We start from the raw sequence: 17,415 nt of genomic DNA on the forward strand, positions 1-17,415 counted from the left end.
TAACTGTCTTCATTGTTAATCTAATGTTGTATTTTTGTGAAGTCGTTTCATTATCCTGCGAAACAAGCCCGTATTTAGTCTGTGAAAACACCAGATGAGGCCCACTTAGCACTCCTATTTACACTACAGTGAAGACAAAGCTTTGACCAAATGCTACCCTATCAGCTTACTGCGGGGCTGTCTGGAGGATGAATGTGCACTACAAGAGCTGTCATACATCAGGCATTGAGGTAGAAAGAAAAAGTTAATCAGGATACATTCATCATTTTCTACAATCTGTCACAACAAAACGTGTGTGTGTGAGTGTGTGTGTGTGTGTGTGTGTGTGTGCATACTTGCATGTGGGGTGTTGGGGTTCTCATGATACCAGAAATTTGGGATGTGGTACCAATACCACTGAATTTACACAATTTGTGATAGCAAGTAGTCTACATTTAGGAAATGAATAGATTTAGTAATAAACTTCTAAATGGAGACTGACTAACCACTGTACAAGTCAGCCAATCTTTAAATGAGCCGGTGAGGCTAGTCATAGTTGTTGCTTGCGGTTAGCCGCTAACTCCTGCAGTTTCAGCCGTTCACAAGCAAAACACAGCAACTTGGCTCAAGTCTTGAGTCAAGTCATTTACCGACCAACAATAAGCCTTTACACATATATGTCACTATATGTCACTTGCTATCCATTATGGTGTTGTTTGAGACTTTCCACAGTGCTCAAGCTATGGAAATGCTCTCTATAACACACATACAAGCTCTATAAACAGTACGTGCCAATGCTGCAGTACACTGCTGTCTCCGTAGTCCTGGTGTGTGTGGGTGTGTAGGTTTTTAATCATAAATCTGCAAGTGGACCTGTTACTGCACCAGGACCTGCTGCTTTGCTGCTATCAACATTTACAAGAAAATAAACCTTAAAATAACTTCATCAGAAAGATTCCAAATCAAATTTCCCTGGCAGAAAAACTGCAGTTTTATTATTAATGTTAATTGTCTCTACAACCGGAAAACTGTCATAATAAAGCATGAAATATTGACTAAATATATCCTAAACCTTCAAATAAGCTGTACTATACTGGGCTTCATAGAGCTATAGAGGCTGATATGTTATCAGCCAGGAATGAAAGCACACAGGTATTTTAGAGGCCTTAAAAGGAGGTAACACGTCAGTATTACAGAAATTAAAGTCATACATTTCAGATTGTCTGGGTTAACTTTTGTGTTGTTTCATCTGCTAATGTGTACTTCCTAGAGAGCCTAGACGCAGGGGTCTCAAACTGATCCAGTAAAGGGCCGTGTGGCTGCAGGTTTTCATTCCAACCAAGCAAAAGCAACACCTGATCTGACCTATGAGCTGTGTGGACACAGCTTGATTGATTTAAGTAGAATCAGGTGTTGCTTTTGTTCGGCTGGAATGAAAACCTGCAGCCACACGGCCCTTCACTGGATCAGTTTGAGACCCCTGGCCTAGAGCGAAGGTTGACTCGTTGGGATAATGTGAACATTGAAGTCACCCGCCCAGTGGATTGGGCATGAGCATACTGGCTGCAGAGAGCTCAGTGTGTGTGTGTGTGTGTGTGTGTGTGTATTAGCAGACTCCTGGCTCACTCTACGGCTTGGCTTGGTTCAAGTGTTTGGATCCTGTGTCTGAGGGTCGGCTACTACAAGAGCTCAGCAGTAAAAACAAAGCTCCCTACAGCTGGGAAAAGCCGTGTTTGAATAGAGGAGTGAATGCAGGAGGCTTTAGCACGTTCTCATTTTCTCCTTTGCTGCCGCTCACCTTAACACATATGCAATACCTCGTGTTTCTGGTGATAGTTTGTCAAGTTACCACATAGTGTATTATCTTACAGCGAATTTCTGCACATACATATACAGATTTTTATGTGTTACAAATGGAAACCTGTGATTTTGACATGGTGGAAGTCAGCAGGGTTGGTACTGTAAAGCCTAAGCTCACTAATAGAAATACTAGAGAGATACACAAAGTAATAACTCTGTTGCTTTACTTTCCATTTTAATTGAGTACATAAAACATTCCTGGCATATCGTAAGTCATAGCATGTGGTTCTATTTTTCAAGGTAAAGACTCCAGGAATAAGCCTAGTGAAGTCATTGTTTACTTGTAAGCACAGTTCTGAGTTCGTCAGGTCTTAGTTCTGAATCGCAGAGCACAGCCCAAAGAGAGAAGAATCCCACTGAGGGGTAAACTGATAAATGAGCTGGGCCGAGACCAGGACTTCCTGTCTTTGTGCCTTCTCACCGGGGCTTCTCAGTGGGACGACAAGAATTAAGTAAAGATAAGGCAGGCATTCTAGTTTTACATGAACATCAGGGGAGGGGATGGAGGAGAGAATGTTTAAGTTTTATCTAACCACTTGAATTCTTCCTCTTGTTTAGAGCTCCTCAAATGGCGTCACACTGGGAACACCGAACAAGGCAACGATCAAAATCCTGTCCAATGACAACGCCTTTGGAATCATTGCCTTCAGCTCTGTAAGAATCCACATGCTTCATCTTTTCTTTCTCCTCTTTGCCATTGTCGTCTATTGTGACCTAAATCCCAAAACTTCAGTGATACATTATAATCTAGATTGTAAGCATGCCAGTAATTAAAATTATTTTCATTAGGAATACAGTCAGTTGCACATTTAAACCATCAGCACAATCATAAATTAAGCCCAGAGACATAATTAAGCTGAAGAATACAGGTGGAGCAATGTGGATCCATCGCAGCCTGATGTCAGTGCCCTGGTTTTGGGAGAAGAATCCATTCATGGGTTTCTTATTTCAATGACAATTGAATATATAAGAAGATTTGCTTCACTTGCTCATCAGCAGGGGTTCATTGTGGTTCCCTCTATGACTGTGACAAAGTAAACTAGAACAAGTCCGTTTGACAAATTTCATTGATTTGAGCCATATTCCTGCTTCCTGACTATCTCACCCTCTTCCTCCCAGACTGAGGAGATCATCGTTGATGAACTGAGGGGAGGAAACCAGTATGTGCCTCTCACCCTGATTAGAGAAAAGGGGACGTATGGGACGGTGACTGTGAACTTTGAGGTGAGGGGATAGCTGATATTGAACCGCTGTTAGGAGTGTTCTAGACATCTGTATGACAAATAGACACGTTTTTCATTTGATGGGAATGCATTTGTAAGTGTATCACACTAGAAACAAAGAGATTTAAGAGAGTTTCAATGGCAGGAAGCTTTTCTTCATTTGTTACATGCAGCTTATTGATCACAGTCAAAAATGTGCAACTGTAAACAAATGACTGCGATTTCTTCTTCTTTAGATCTCTGGAGGTCCCAATCCTGCTTTTGAGGACCTCAGTCCAGAACGAGGGAACATCACCATTCCTGTTGGACACGCTGTCGCTAACTTCAGTGTCCTCATCCAGGATGACCAGGTAGTGAACTGCGTCCTTATTAAGATTCCCACCATCCAGCACACGTCGCTTAGCTCGTGGTCATCTGTTGGTAAGCAAATTGGTCAGTTTCTGAAGACCCCTGCTGAAAGTCAGGTCATACTCACACTGCTTGATTTCCTTGTACCATGCAGAAACACAACTGCACGCAATTTTTTTCTCCATCTGCCAGAGTTTGCTCTCTCCCTGTAGGTACCAACAAAACACACCCAGTTGGCTCTGTCGTTATAAAGCAACCATCCCATTGTGATTAAAAATAAATCATATTTTTTCTCACCTTTGAATAGATTCTACTGTCAGTTATCTGGGAGAGGATTTAAGTAAAATATGACAATCAAAAACATATTCATATCTTTGACTTGTCTTTCAGATCCCAGAGGATGATGAGGTGTTCTCAATCAGGCTGACGGGCGTGGCTGGGGGAGCCCTCCTCCGGCCCAACGCCAGCAGCGTTCAGTTTAGGATCCGGCGTAATGACAGCCCACTGAGGTTCTCCCAGTCTGTCATGGTCGTACCGGAGTCTGCCGGGGTCATCATCCTCAACGTGACACGTGGTCATTTGACTGAGGGTGGGCCGCTCATTGGCTCTACTGACACTGAGGTGCCTTTGTTTGGCTTTATATTCATGATCCAGGGATTTCGCATAAAAATTAAAACAACAAACGACCAAAACAAAAAATTGGCCGAACTTACTACAGAAATACCCATGATGATACTGTTGCCTGTTGAAGATTATAGCTCTACCTCATTAATTATAAGTGTGGAGTATGCTATAAGTGTGTATGTGTCTGCAAGTGTAAGTATACAGCTCCAGTAAAACATCTGGACTGTGCAGGTCTCTGTAGATTACATGGTGGTGAGCAGTGAGGGACTGGGCAGTGCCACACCAGCTGTGGATTTCCTCGACCTCCAGCCAGTCAGAACCATCACATTCCCTCCATTCGTCTACAAGACCAGCCTGATGTTTAACATCAGCGATGACGAAGTGCCAGAAATCGCAGAATCCTTCCACCTGGTCCTACTGGAGGAGACTGTCCGAGGAGATGCAGTGCTAGTACCGCCCAACGCCGTGCTGGTGACCATTGAGCCAAACGATAAGCCTCATGGTGTCCTGTCCATCAGCAGCAGCGCAGTCCTTCAGCCAATCAGCATCAATGAAGACCTGACACAGAGGTTGAGACATACTTTATATATTAGATATAATATTAACAATTGCATATAAGATTAGTGTCCTCAATATTCCTTTTTTTTGTTTAATCAACCCCTCAGATTTGATGGCATTATTATCGTCAGAAATGGAGGCAGCTACGGGGATGTGTCGGCCAACTGGTCCATCAGTAGAAACTCCAGTGACCCCTCCCCAGTGTCAGATGATCTGAGGCCTGCCGCAGGGACAGTGAGGTTTGCTGCCGGTCAGGTGACTGCGGTGATTCCAATAAATATCGTGTCGGATGATCTAGCAGAGGAGGCAGAGGCCTTCATTCTAAAGCTGATGCCAAACACTGTAACTGGAGACGCTGAGGTGGACGAGCCCATGGAGGTCAGTGGAGAAAAGCTCTTTGATGGGATTGATTGTGTTTACTCATGTCAGCTCACGATAACAAAGTGGAAAAGAAGGGTGCTGTTGTTATGGAACATCCTCCAGATGTTGTGCATGTGGTTTTCATGGGTGAGTGTGCATGTGTGTATGATCTGCTCTGATGTACAAAAACTTGGCGCAGTAAGCAAATGTAGACCCCTCAGAGTGTTGCTTTGCTCTGTGGGTGTTCCCTTCATGTGGCTGACTCAAAACAAAGCGGAAGCAGCAGGCACACTTAGTGTGTGATGTTTATGCGTGTGTTTTTTAAGAGAGAGTGGGTGTCCGAAGTGCTGACAGTTTTCCTTTTTTTTTTCTTTTTTTCCAAAGCTTCTCGGCCCCTTCTTGTGAAAGGGGCGTTTTATGTTTGTTTGGTTTATTTTTTATATTTGAAAATTGGTCTCCATTCACTTTAATTGTTTGGGAGATTACAGGAGCAGCTTTTCCTGTGAAACTTTTACGTGTTTTGAGGGGGGGGGAATGCCTTACCTTACTTTCCATCTGCAGGAGAGTGTGTAGATAATTACTGAATTTCCATTTTTGGGTGAACTATCCCTTTATGGCATGAGAGGACAAACTCCCACAAACACACATCAGCAGCCCAGGTTGTGAGGCCTGTTTGCCATCTGTGCAGAATGAGTCGGCTTTGCAGAAGCTGCTCAACAGATGACAGCGGGACAAATTAATCACTGTTGATGAAGCAAAATAATTTAAACAAGTCACAAAGCATCACAATTTGGCTCTTGTGGACATGCAGGGCAATACCTCTGACAAGTGTAGTATTGAGGGAAATGAATGAGCTACAGTTCATGGAAACTACTCCAGCAGTCTAAGCAGAGTTAATTAAAGAGGTTGCCTCGCTAAAGTTAGCTCAAGGCTCTGTTTTACTACTCTCGGGCTCTCCTTCCTCTCCTCTCTTTTGCTCACCTCTCCTTATTTCTGCCCCGGTTCAGTTTTAGTAACAACAATCACAGCTACCCCAATGCAGGCTAAATGTCAGTTACCTCCATGATGGGGACGCTACCCCTGAATGAGAGTTGTTGGAGCTGAGATTGTTATGTCATTCAAAACAGTTGTTGTTAAGCCTTCATTTTACTGACGGTGCTTTTCATGGATAAATTACTGAATCAGTTAAACAGTGCTATAGCTCGACTCATGTAGGAGAATCTGAGCGCTTCCCTCCTGATCTGTCAGTTTCACTCCGACTCTTCTTCCCCTCTCTCCCCAGATGGTGTTCTACATCCAGGACAGCGACGATGTCTATGGGATATTTCGCTTCGATCCGACAAAAGAGCAAAGCATCCAGAGCCAACCTGAAGGCCGTTTCCTCTCGTTAAACTTTCTGCGGGATGGTGGCGTGCTCGGTGATGTGTCTCTGACTCTCACAGCCCTCTACATTCCTGCAGGTCCAGTAGACCCAATGCTGGCCCGGGACCAGGTTCTGAATGTCAGCCGGTCCATGAAGGTGGTTTTTACTCATGAGCGGATGGTCCACATCACACTGCCAATCAGGAATGATGCTTTCCTACAGAATGGGGCTCATTTTTTAATACAGGTAAAAGTGATTTGCTGCCATACATCATGTTTGGATGATTCTTTTTTTTTTTTGTGAGATTATTTTTTTTGTTTAGTGTTCACTTCTGGCCAAGTCAGAGCCATCCAAAGTTGAAGTGTCTCATTTGCATGTGTGAATGGTTTGACACTCCAGTCTGGTATGTTGCTATGGGAACAACTCAACCATTCAAACTTAACAACATCACCTAGCTCCTAAAGCAAGAGTAAGAAAAGTCTTATTCACGTTGAGTAGAAGTAGAATCACACTCAAGTTCACTCCTTTTAATGTATTGGTGGAAGGAGAATGGAGAATTTGGCTCATTACAGATGCAAGTGCTGCATTTCTTTTTAATGATTCACTGAAAAAACATTATCAATATCTATTCCCTGTTACTGTTTGTTAAATCTTTTAATGAATTGAGTTGTATTTTTCTTCCCTCCCTCAGTTAAATGCATTGGAACTGGTTGATATCAACCCCCCCATTCCCTCAAACAGCCCGAGGTTTGGGGGACCTGTCAACTTAACCCTGACTGTCACCCCCGATATCGCCAACGGGGAAATCGGATTTACCAGTAACAGCACAGTGGTGGTTTATGAGCCAGAGGACGACACTGTCAGCATGGTAAGACCAAACCCCTGGACTTGAAAAAGTTGATGGCAGGCGACAGAAATATATGAGTTATGAACTGTGAACTATAAAGGACTGTGTCAGAACTGACCCTTTACTACCCTGAATAAGAGTCAACTTTGATAATTTGGTAGAGATGTCGTTTTGGATCGACATGTTTTAGATTGTTATACGCTTAATAAAAGTGCTAAATTTACCACAAAAAAAAAAGTTTAAATGTTGATACACATGTGATAAGATACTCAATAGCCACAACGCTGCTAGTCAGGAAACTCCTCTTGTCATCACCAAGTTTAACCTGCATCCAGACAGATATTCTGTGTGTGCATACATTAATAGGCAGTTATTCAAGATAAGAAATACAATTCCATCGTCGTCTTCCGCTTATTCCTGACTAGTAAGGGTCGCGGGGGGGCTGGAGCCTATCCCAGCATCTAGGGGCGAGAGGCGGGTTCACCCTGGACAGGTCGCCAGTCCATCGCAGGGCCAACATACAGAGACGAACAACCATTCACACTTACAGTCACACCTACGGTCAATTTAGAGAATCCAATCAGCCTCGTCCCCTCTTGATGTCTTTGGACTGTGGGAGGAAGCTGGAGTACCAGAGAGAACCAACGCAGGCACGGGGAGAACATGCAGACTCCACACAGAAAGATTCCGCGCCCGAGCCGGGACTCGAACCCGGAACCTTCTTGCTGTGAGGCCACAGTCCTGACCACTGCACCACTGTGCAGCCAAGAAATACAATTGAATACATAAATACATTTGATAAAGATTAATGATTATATTTATGTATTTTTTGCCTTTTTATCAGTTTAAACATGTACTCAAGCGCTTTTCTTCATCTAACACGTCTGCCTCCAAGAAAAAATGACTGATGATAATAGAAATCCTAACAAAAAAAAATTCCTGAAACAGTAAGACGCTGGTTGATTCTCAATGTTTTTGCTGCAGGTAAGCCTCCCTTTGCGGCGTGATGGCACCGACGGTCAGGCTGTCGTGTTCTGGAGTCTCAAGCCAATGGCAGCCCACCGTGGGGATGTAACCGCTGAAGATCTGGAACCTTTTAATGGCTCCGTCGTTTTCCACTCTGGGCAGAGCGACGCCTCCATCAACATCACGGTCCTGGCTGATGATATACCTGAAGTCAATGAGACCCTGCTGCTCACTCTGAATAGGTAGGATCCCAACAATAGTTTATTTGTTCTGTATCAGTGAGACTTATTCGACTAGCGTGAAGTTGACACCATGCAATATTTAAGAGAGCGCTTATAGAAGAAATCCAGTGGAAAGTGGATGCTATCTGATTCAATCCTCCACCTGATTTTTTTAGAGGTGTATTTGTGAATGTTAGGAGGGTTCTTGGGTTGAATCATCTATGTTCTGATGAGAACAGCAGCTCTCTTCCCCCCACTCCTCCCCCCGCAGGGTGGAGACTGCACGCTTTATCGTGTACTTCGGGTAAGTGCAGAGTGGAGTGAACCTGGGTCTTTTGTTTCGCTTGAATCAGGACTTTGTTTTGTCAGAGAAGGGCCTACTTGAGGGTTTCTGGGGTCTTTGGTTGAGGCAGGGATGAGGGGTATTAGGGTGGGGTGGGGGGATTCTGAGATGGTGTGAAAAGGGGGGGATCCAAAAGAAAGTGGTCATGGGGAGTAAACAGAGAATCTTTATGTGTTTCGCTCTAATTGAAGCAGGCTTGATTGTGTCCCCTTTTAAGGATGTCAGTGTTTGTATGCATGCAGTGCCTCAGCTTGGAGTGCTTCATTCTGTTATGTTTTTGTCTCTAATTTACCCGTCATGTGATACTTACTTGGCCCTAGTTTTCTCAACACACTCACACACAAACACACACACTCCTGCAGAGCTAAAAAGATGCAGGCACAGCGCTGACTGACGTGTTTTGATAACAGCTGGATGTCACTGTGTGAGCTACAGCTCTGTGCTGGACTACTTTTTCATGACCTCTCTCGGTGGACTTCTGACCATTACCACCCACACTTGCATTGTTGCAATGTGTAACCATTCATGCCCACACAATAATAGAGTTTTTTTCACCTTTGTGTCTCATCCTGTGCTGCAGGGAAAATGTTATTTTATTTTATTTTAAGGTGATACTTCACCAAAAAATGTGTGTTGCTCTCAGAAATATGTTTCTTGAGCTCACAAAAGATGTTCTTTCCTACTGCAGTACTACTTTTTGGCTCCACCAAAAATGACAGTTTACAAACTCTGAAGTGCATCCTCCAGTGTAATCCACATCTTCTCCATCCATACGCAGCTCAGTAATCCCCAAACACTTAAACTGAAGCAAAATACAAATCACAAACACACCACAAATGTCGAACATACCAAAAGGCACCAGACTTGTCTTTGCATTTAGTCAAATAACCACTATTTGTGCTCATGTCCCAGGAGTAATGTTGATAATCAGATCCTGAAAGCTGGCTTCACCAGTAGAGAGATTGTCATCATGGAGAACGACGACCCCGGGGGAGTCTTTGAGTTCTCTTCCTTTTCCAGAGGTCCATGGGTCATCAATGTAAGCCTGAGGCTGAACTATGAAACTACTATTAAATCCCTTACTTCATGTACCGAATGAGCTTCAATCAGTGTGAAGTAACTACATTCCCTCTGCAAACTTCCAGGAGGGTGAGGCTGTGGAGCTCCATGTGGTCAGAGCCCAGGGGCAGCTTCTGAAACAGCTGGTACGATACGCTGTGGTGCCTTCAGGCAACAACGAGTTCTACGGCGCAACCGGCATCTTGGAGTTTAAACCAGGCGAGAGAGAAGTGGTTGTGGCCCTGGTGGCAAGGCCTGATGGCGTGCCTGAGGTAAGAACACGGTCCAGAAAAATTGCAACTTTTCAAGTTTACATGATATTCATCACAAAAATTATATCAGTGTTTAAATCTTATTGAAGCTGTTTTAAGCTGTCAGATTGCCTGGATATTTCGCTGAGGGACTTCTTAAGAGGAAAAAATGATTTCATTGTTTTTAATCTGTTCAAAATATTGCAGTGTTTGATGGATTAAGCAGCAGAACATAAAATGTGTGCTTGTATTTTATGAATATTTTGGCATATGAACGAGAGATACTGGATTAGAACAGAGAACGTCTATTTTTATGTTATTTTTGTCTTCAAAGCAGTTTCTGAAAGCCTTTGTATCCGTGTGTGTGTGTGTGTGTGTGTGTGCGTGCATGCTTGTGTGCATACAGCTGGATGAAACTTTCTCCGTGGCGCTTAGTAGCCACAGCACTCCACCCAGTCGCCTTGGCAACCACAGGGAGGTCAACATCACAGTGCGAAGGAATGATGACCCCTTTGGGGTCATTGAGTTCATCCAATCAGGATTGACGGTGGCCATCAATGAGAGCAAAGGGAACGAGACCCATCAGGGTACTTTGGAGTGGCACTCCTTCACATAATAGATACTTTCCCCTGTCAAGTGGTATCTCGTTGACACGTAAAATGAACCTAATTGATGTGAATCACACAGCATTTGCCTGCACGCAGGATTTAGCTTTATTGTGATGGAAGTTCTATCCTAAACTTTCATGTACTTAGTGTCAGATAAACAGCGAACAATAACTGTTGCTTGTTTTAAGTATGTGTTGTGAGTAGAGGGGGGAAAGCTTTGACAGATCGGGTCATATTTTGTCCAGCTTTTGTTGCAGGAAGTTGTAGCAGTGCAGAGTTTAATCTGTTCCTGAGAGTAGTGAGAGGTACTTAGTTTCTGTTAGCCTGTAGTGAATCTACTACCAGTGTTTGCTTTTAGCATACAAGCAAGAATTGTAAGCTAGACAACTGAAAAGTCAGCGTAAAAAAAACGGAGTTGTCAATACCAAAATGGAAGGTTCTATCTAAGGCAACATCTCAAGAGAATAGGGCATGAATGAGTTTTAATGGTTGACATTCGATAATCTGACAGAAGATTGAAGAAGGAGGTTAATAATCACGTTCTGTTCTGGCTGTCTCACAGCGACGTATCCTGTGGTGAGAAAAAGGGGCCTCTTCGGAGAGGTGTCTGTTCCCTGGGTCCTAGCACCACCTCTGTCAGCAGATGTTCATCCCCTCCAGGGAAACATCACCTTCAAGGAGGGGGAATATATGAAAAACCTCACGCTGCTCTCTGTGCCTGATGAGGTACAGCCAACAAATTAATGTGAGGAACTTATGAAAACCCAGTTTATTGTTTTGAATTTTAATGATTTTTCTGTTGAAGATCCCAGAGGACATGGAGAACTTCACCATCACACTGCTGAATGCGAGTGGCGGTGCAAGGCTGGGAAGCCTAGTCGATGCCAGTTTACAGATCAACAAGAATGATGACCCCATTTACTTTTCTGGTAAGATTTGCCTCTTATTTGAAGGGCTTGGGAAAGACTTTAATGATGTTTTACTGTATTATACCTACAACCACTCATCCCTCACTCTCTCCTCAGAACCTGTTGTTGTGCGACTTCAGGAAGGCAGTGTAGCCAACTTCACCGTTCTAAGGGCGGGACGAGCAGATTTTGTTGGTACAGTGGCATACCGTGTGGAATACGGTGACGCATCACCAGGTGACCTCACCCTGCTGAGTAATGACACGCTGCTCGTGTACGATGTGGGTGAATGGATGAAGAACATCTCTGTAGCTGTGGAGGACGACAACATACCTGAGACGGATGAACCCTTCTACATTGTTCTGTTCAATGCCACCGGTGAGTACATGTTGGATCAAGCTCAGCAATCACCACAACACAATTGGAGCACAATGACATCACATATAAAAGGCATGCATGCGCACAAATAAAACACACCCATCAAGGAAAACTATATCTAAAAGTGTTAGTTTCTATTTTTCTGCCCCAGCAACCAAATCAGTGAGCATCAGTCAAGACTGACGATGATGATTTATGCAGAGGAGTTATGGCAACTACCGAAGTGGAGCACGAATGTATGCTGGTCCCTAAAAATAATGGAATTTGTGTTTGCAGCTTAATAATAGCAACAATAAAAGACAATTACATCCCAAATGCATATTTCTGTATATAGTGTATATCAATCCGACTTGTCTTTATATTTACAGAGTAGTAGCTGGGTTCTGCTGTATCGAAATTCCCAAATTCTCCTAATCCCAGTATTGTGTGACAGGATGGGAATGAAAGACCAGAGGGCCCCAACAGACCTTAATTACCAGACTCCAGATTTTCTAAGGCACAAAGGCTGGCAACTCCCCTGGCCTCTCTCTGTTTACTTACTGACACGTCATAGACTAGAGGAAGGGTTCAGGTTTACACCAGGGGATTGTCCTTTATACAGGGGTTGTGTTCAAAGTCAATAACCCTCATGTTAGAAGTCAATCAAGCTCGAACTGGGATCTTGACACTCTTTACTTTGTTGTTTTAATTATGAGGAGTCTTGCATTCTTCTTGTAGTGTGGCAACCTGAAGTATGTGCTGATGCCTGAAGTTGGTGCTCACGCTAATCCCTTCATCCACTGTAGGCAACGGTCAAGGTGCACAGACAGAAAAAGCATGAACACACAAAAATGTGGGTTCTCATATGTGTGTTTGTGTGTGTGTGTGTGTGTGTGTTTACAGGTGACGCTGTTGTGTATGGAGCAGACACAGCTACTGTGGTGATCGAGGCCAATGATGATGCAAATGGGATTTTCTCCCTGGAGCGAACAGAAAAAACTGTTGAGGAGGGAAAAACCAACAACTTTTTGTAAGGAATTTCTTTGCAACTCTTCTCTCAGTAATTTAACAGCTCAAAACGAATTATTTTGTCCTCTGCACATTGAAAAAAACAAAGCTTTCACCTGTGTTCTGTTGCTAAAAGAATTGCTCTCGTATTTGTCCCAGTGTCCAGCGTGCTCGGGGTCATTTTGGTAATGTGACAGTCTTCTGGCAGCTTTATGCCAACGACTCAATCACTCCACTGGAGGAACAGCAGGAGTTTACCAACACATCTGGCTCCATCACCTTCACCACTGGAGAAGAGTCCAAGCCAATTGTCCTGGAGGCCATCTCCGATAAGCTCCCAGAGTTCAATGAGTTCTTCGTTCTCAGACTGGTTAATATCTCTGGTAAGTTCCCGAGAGTTCATGCAAAGTTGAAAAACAAAGACGTGAACATTTAATTCATAATTCTTTGAAAACCCTGTCTTCCATTTTTAAGGGGGTTACCCAGGAGACGGTGGACGCCTTTCTGAGACCTCTCTGAATGCCTCGCTTGTCATTCCTTTCAACGATGACCCGTTTGGTGTCTTTGCCATTGCTGACAGCAACCGGGACCAAGAAGTAGCTGAGGATGTTTTGTCAGAGGATGATATGGCTGATGTCACTTCGTTTACCATCCTCCGACAGCAGGGTACTTTTGGTGATGTACGGGTTGCCTGGGAGATTGTGTCTGGACGCTTCCCAGGCGGTCTTCCTCTGATGGACGACCTGCTGCTTCTAGCTTCCTTCCCAGATGAGGTCGAGCTCAGGCCTCATGCCAGAAGACACCACTCTGCCACAGACACATGGTATTTCTCTGGGCTTCCGGGAGCCTATGGGACCATCTCTCCTGAAGATGGTCCTCCTGCCCCAGGCAACTTCACCTTCTCTGCTTGGCTAGTTCCCAAAGCAGACACTGATGGATTCATCGTCTCCAAAGGCACCAGGAACGGGACCTTGTATTATGGAGTGAAGGTACACACCAATGAGTCTCATGTCACGGTGATGCTGTACTACACAGCACTGGGATCAAACAATACCCAGGTGGCCCGGACTACCGCTGCCAAGTTTATGGAGGAAAACACGTGGTTACATTTGATCATCACAGTCGATGATGGGATTATTGAGTTTTTCCTGGATGGGAACCCCATTCCCGGAGGTCCGAGGAGCATCAAAGGAGAGGGCATCTCTGATGGTGAGCTGCTTCACAACATAAGAGATTTATTAGAAATAACAGACATAAATGTTGGCTTAATTTGTACCTATACTTTCTACTTGTAGTTTTCATTTAGTTGCCATAGGAATGCAATTAATTATCATTTTCATCATCGGTTAATGTTGTTTATAAAACGTCAAGGAAATTTTACAAGTCCTTATCAAAATTTCCCTGAGTTGTCCTTTTGTCCGTCCACCAGTCCAAAACGAAGACATTTTCGGTTTCATATAACCTAAAAAAGACCAAACAAACAAACAAACAAATTGATATTTAAGGATGATATCACTGTAGGGAACCGGGTTTGGATCCCACTGCACTCGACCCCAACTGTCCATGCCTGCTGTAAAAGAGTTCATGTCAGGGTTCGGATTAGACCTCAGATGTCTCGTCTCATGTTTATTTGAAACACCTGTTTTAAAAAATAAAAAAAAGCAAGGTTACATTTATCTTGACTGAAACTTTTTCATTCAGATCCATTTTAATGCCAAATTCATACAAACCGAATAGAAAAAAAAATCTGCTTTGGGAAAATTGTCCATTCTTATTAAAAATCTCTTCTCGCACTTCAAGTCCAGACTATTTGTTTACTGCAGTTTCAGCACCATGGTCAGTGTCAGAGGGACTCAGATCCTGGTATCATCTTCCTGTCCTCGGACTGATGATAAAATTACGGTGCAAGCGTGAGTTGTATGATTTTTGTGTGTGACTGCGCAGGAGGATTCAGCTTATTGTTCACATATAAAATGACACAAACTTTACACTTTTTACTTAAATGCATGGACACACATGCGCTCTCACGTCTCGGCCGTTTCCTCATTGTTCAGAACTTTAGTCTCTGTAACGCCTGAGTGAACACTTCGCCTCAGCTCTGCTGGATATTGTTGCTGCTAAAGGGCATCAGTCGGCATCTTCTCTCTCTCTCCTTTTCTCCCTAATTAACGGAGACAATAGCCGCAGCCTGTATTGGACCAAAAGCTCCCAGAGGGGAAATATCCCGATGGCTCTTTGGTTAACTTCAATAACAACAGTTACATACAAGCATCAGTCGTGTCATGTGTTATTGTCTGCTGTAACTCCACCCACAGGGGCATAATTTTGCGTCAGGGATTTGTACTTGCTCACTGTGGCAAATTCTCAACATTTGTTCCATTTTGTACAAGAAGCTTTGAAGTGTGTGTGTGTGTGTGTGTGTGTGTGTGTGTGTGTGTGTGTGTGTGTGTGTGTGTGTGTGTGTGTGACAATTACATAGTCTCACACTGACTGACAGGGGATTTACAACCGTTTTGGGGACAGCCATAAATTCAGAATGCCAGTAACATAAGTGATTGAATAAAGGGTTTAGCACAGCAAATTGGGTTTGGCTTATGCGCTTTGAGTAGAACAATGCAAACATGCTGAAACATTTAACAGATAAAATGAAACAGATTGAATTTAAATTAGATTTAAAAATACATTTTAGTACATTAGTTTGTATTTTCATGTTCCTAAGCTGTTTAGAGGGTTTGAAAATGCCCAAAAGCTGCAAACTAAAATCAAAGTTTTGTGTTGTAATTTAATTTCCATTTTCTGCAACTTTTAATCGCCAAAAAAAGAATAATGTTCAGGAACCGGTATTAAAGGCAAGGTATAAGTAAAGACGACACCCAGCCCGAGGGTTGAAGTGGCTAGGAGGAGTCTCAAGGAAAGGTCAAAATGCAGAGCAAAAACAAAAGATCAGCACCAAATGCTTAGAATTAGTCAGTGTGTGGCCTGAACAGGTCAATATTAACCTGTCATGTATCCTGCTGTTGTTGTAATGATGTTTTTTTTTCATGGATAAAATCATTCCCTCTCTCCGGTTCGCTGCGATTGTACAGTGACATTGTGTTTTGGGTATGTCCCCTCCAGGACCTGCTCCATTGTTTATCGGCTCGGATCCTATGGGCCAGCAGCGCTACACAGGCCTTCTACAGGACGTTCGCTTGTACGGAATCAAGCTGAACCGCAGCCAGATCCATGAGCTTCACACTCAGCCTGCGAAAACTGACCTGCGAAACATCTCAGGTTACCTACGGTACCGGCAGGATGAGCAGAAGAAGTCATTCATCGTGGAAGTCAGGGATGATAAGGAGGAGGAGGGAGAGGAGGTGTTCTATCTCCAGCTGGTGGCGGTGCGTGGTGGCGCTCGCCTTCCCTTCCCCAGACCCACTGCCATTTTACGAGTCATGAAGAGTGACAATGCCAATGGGCTTTTTGGATTCACCGGTGCCTGTATACCTGATGTGAGTGCACAATGTTTATGTCCTTGCTGCTCACAAACATGGCAGAACAGAATTTAAAAATCAAACCGCTCATCAAGTAAATTGGGGATCTTTTGAAGTGTACATGACAGCTTCTCCAAGAAAAACATATGCGTAGAAACACGTGTAATGGAAACCGACTGGTCTGTCAGCTCCTGTCCTGCTGCATATTTCATCAGCCTCCATGCATGGCTGCAGCTGGGGCTGCATGGGCTCTCGTGTTGGCCCCTCTCAGGTAGAGGTGACAGCTGGTCTGGCTGCAGCAGGTCTACCAGTCAGGGCATTCCTGTAGAAGCAGATCAGGAGTTCCAACACTGGAGAGGGAGATCCAGTTTCTAGTTTCCATCCACACAACAGATGTCCGGGCTGGGGATGGCATTCCATCAGAACAAGAGCATATTCCTTCAGGGGATGAAAATACGTGGAGGCATGTGTGCTGAATTACATTATTACTGTGATGGAATTCGATAAGTCCCTGTAACTCATGTACGACTGCTAAGTACCGTCATAAAATGGATTCTGTATTGATTACTTTCTATTCCCTCCTTTGTCCTTACAGACCACTGAGGAGGGCTCCACCATTTCCTGTGTGATTGAGCGTATGCGAGGATCTCTGGATCACGTTTATGTCAACTACTCTGTCTCCCTACTGGATAGCGAGCTGCCTGCCCGTCAGGATTTTGTTAATGCCACTGGAGCTGTCCTTTTTATGCCTGGACAGCGCTCTGAGGTGTGTGAGGATGCTACTGATATATCTGTATTAAAGCTGCCCCTTATTTTCTCAGATTTTATGGATTTAATTGATGAATAGGGATTAAAAAAAACTGGAATGGAATGTATCCTATATTGAGCAAGATTGGTTTAATCGACAGCAAAATGACCGCAAGGGTTGATTCTCCATCAAAGTATGTACAAATTTCTTCCAAGTTAGTGCCTTTCATTTTGTCTGCAGCAGGTCTCTCCACTATGGAACACCAAATGCCTTCCAGTAAAAGTCCTGTAGTGTAGGATTTCTCTTCCTGT

General features: G+C 43.7%; 1 protein-coding gene across 6 annotated transcripts in view; it reads left to right on the forward strand.

Moving 5' to 3' along the window:
• The window catches only part of adgrv1 (adhesion G protein-coupled receptor V1), a 107,616-nt gene that overhangs the window by 14,490 nt on the left and 75,711 nt on the right, over positions 1-17,415 (forward strand). For 3 of the 6 annotated variants that reach the window (XM_086205892.1, XM_086205893.1, XM_086205896.1), the window contains exons 4-24: positions 2,398-2,493; positions 2,959-3,063; positions 3,299-3,412; positions 3,565-3,618; positions 3,801-4,031; positions 4,266-4,603; positions 4,700-4,970; positions 6,235-6,561; positions 7,007-7,183; positions 8,147-8,370; positions 9,605-9,731; positions 9,838-10,023; positions 10,409-10,589; positions 11,173-11,336; positions 11,416-11,539; positions 11,636-11,896; positions 12,779-12,905; positions 13,043-13,266; positions 13,358-14,092; positions 16,001-16,374; positions 16,952-17,122. In XM_086205892.1, coding sequence (XP_086062018.1) covers positions 2,398-2,493; positions 2,959-3,063; positions 3,299-3,412; positions 3,565-3,618; positions 3,801-4,031; positions 4,266-4,603; positions 4,700-4,970; positions 6,235-6,561; positions 7,007-7,183; positions 8,147-8,370; positions 9,605-9,731; positions 9,838-10,023; positions 10,409-10,589; positions 11,173-11,336; positions 11,416-11,539; positions 11,636-11,896; positions 12,779-12,905; positions 13,043-13,266; positions 13,358-14,092; positions 16,001-16,374; positions 16,952-17,122 — 4,611 coding nt within the window. Of the gene's footprint in view, positions 1-2,397; positions 2,494-2,958; positions 3,064-3,298; positions 3,413-3,564; positions 3,619-3,800; positions 4,032-4,265; positions 4,604-4,699; positions 4,971-6,234; positions 6,562-7,006; positions 7,184-8,146; positions 8,371-9,604; positions 9,732-9,837; positions 10,024-10,408; positions 10,590-11,172; positions 11,337-11,415; positions 11,540-11,635; positions 11,897-12,778; positions 12,906-13,042; positions 13,267-13,357; positions 14,093-16,000; positions 16,375-16,951; positions 17,123-17,415 lie in introns of those variants that run through there. The other 3 variants (XM_086205894.1, XM_086205895.1, XM_086205897.1) reach the window with 2 other exon arrangements.

This window comes from Aulostomus chinensis, chromosome 6 (genome assembly GCF_037954235.1).
Source record: "Aulostomus chinensis isolate RoL2024-O1b breed Wild chromosome 6, RoL_Achi_v1.0, whole genome shotgun sequence".
Taxonomy (NCBI): Eukaryota; Metazoa; Chordata; class Actinopteri; order Syngnathiformes; family Aulostomidae; genus Aulostomus; species Aulostomus chinensis.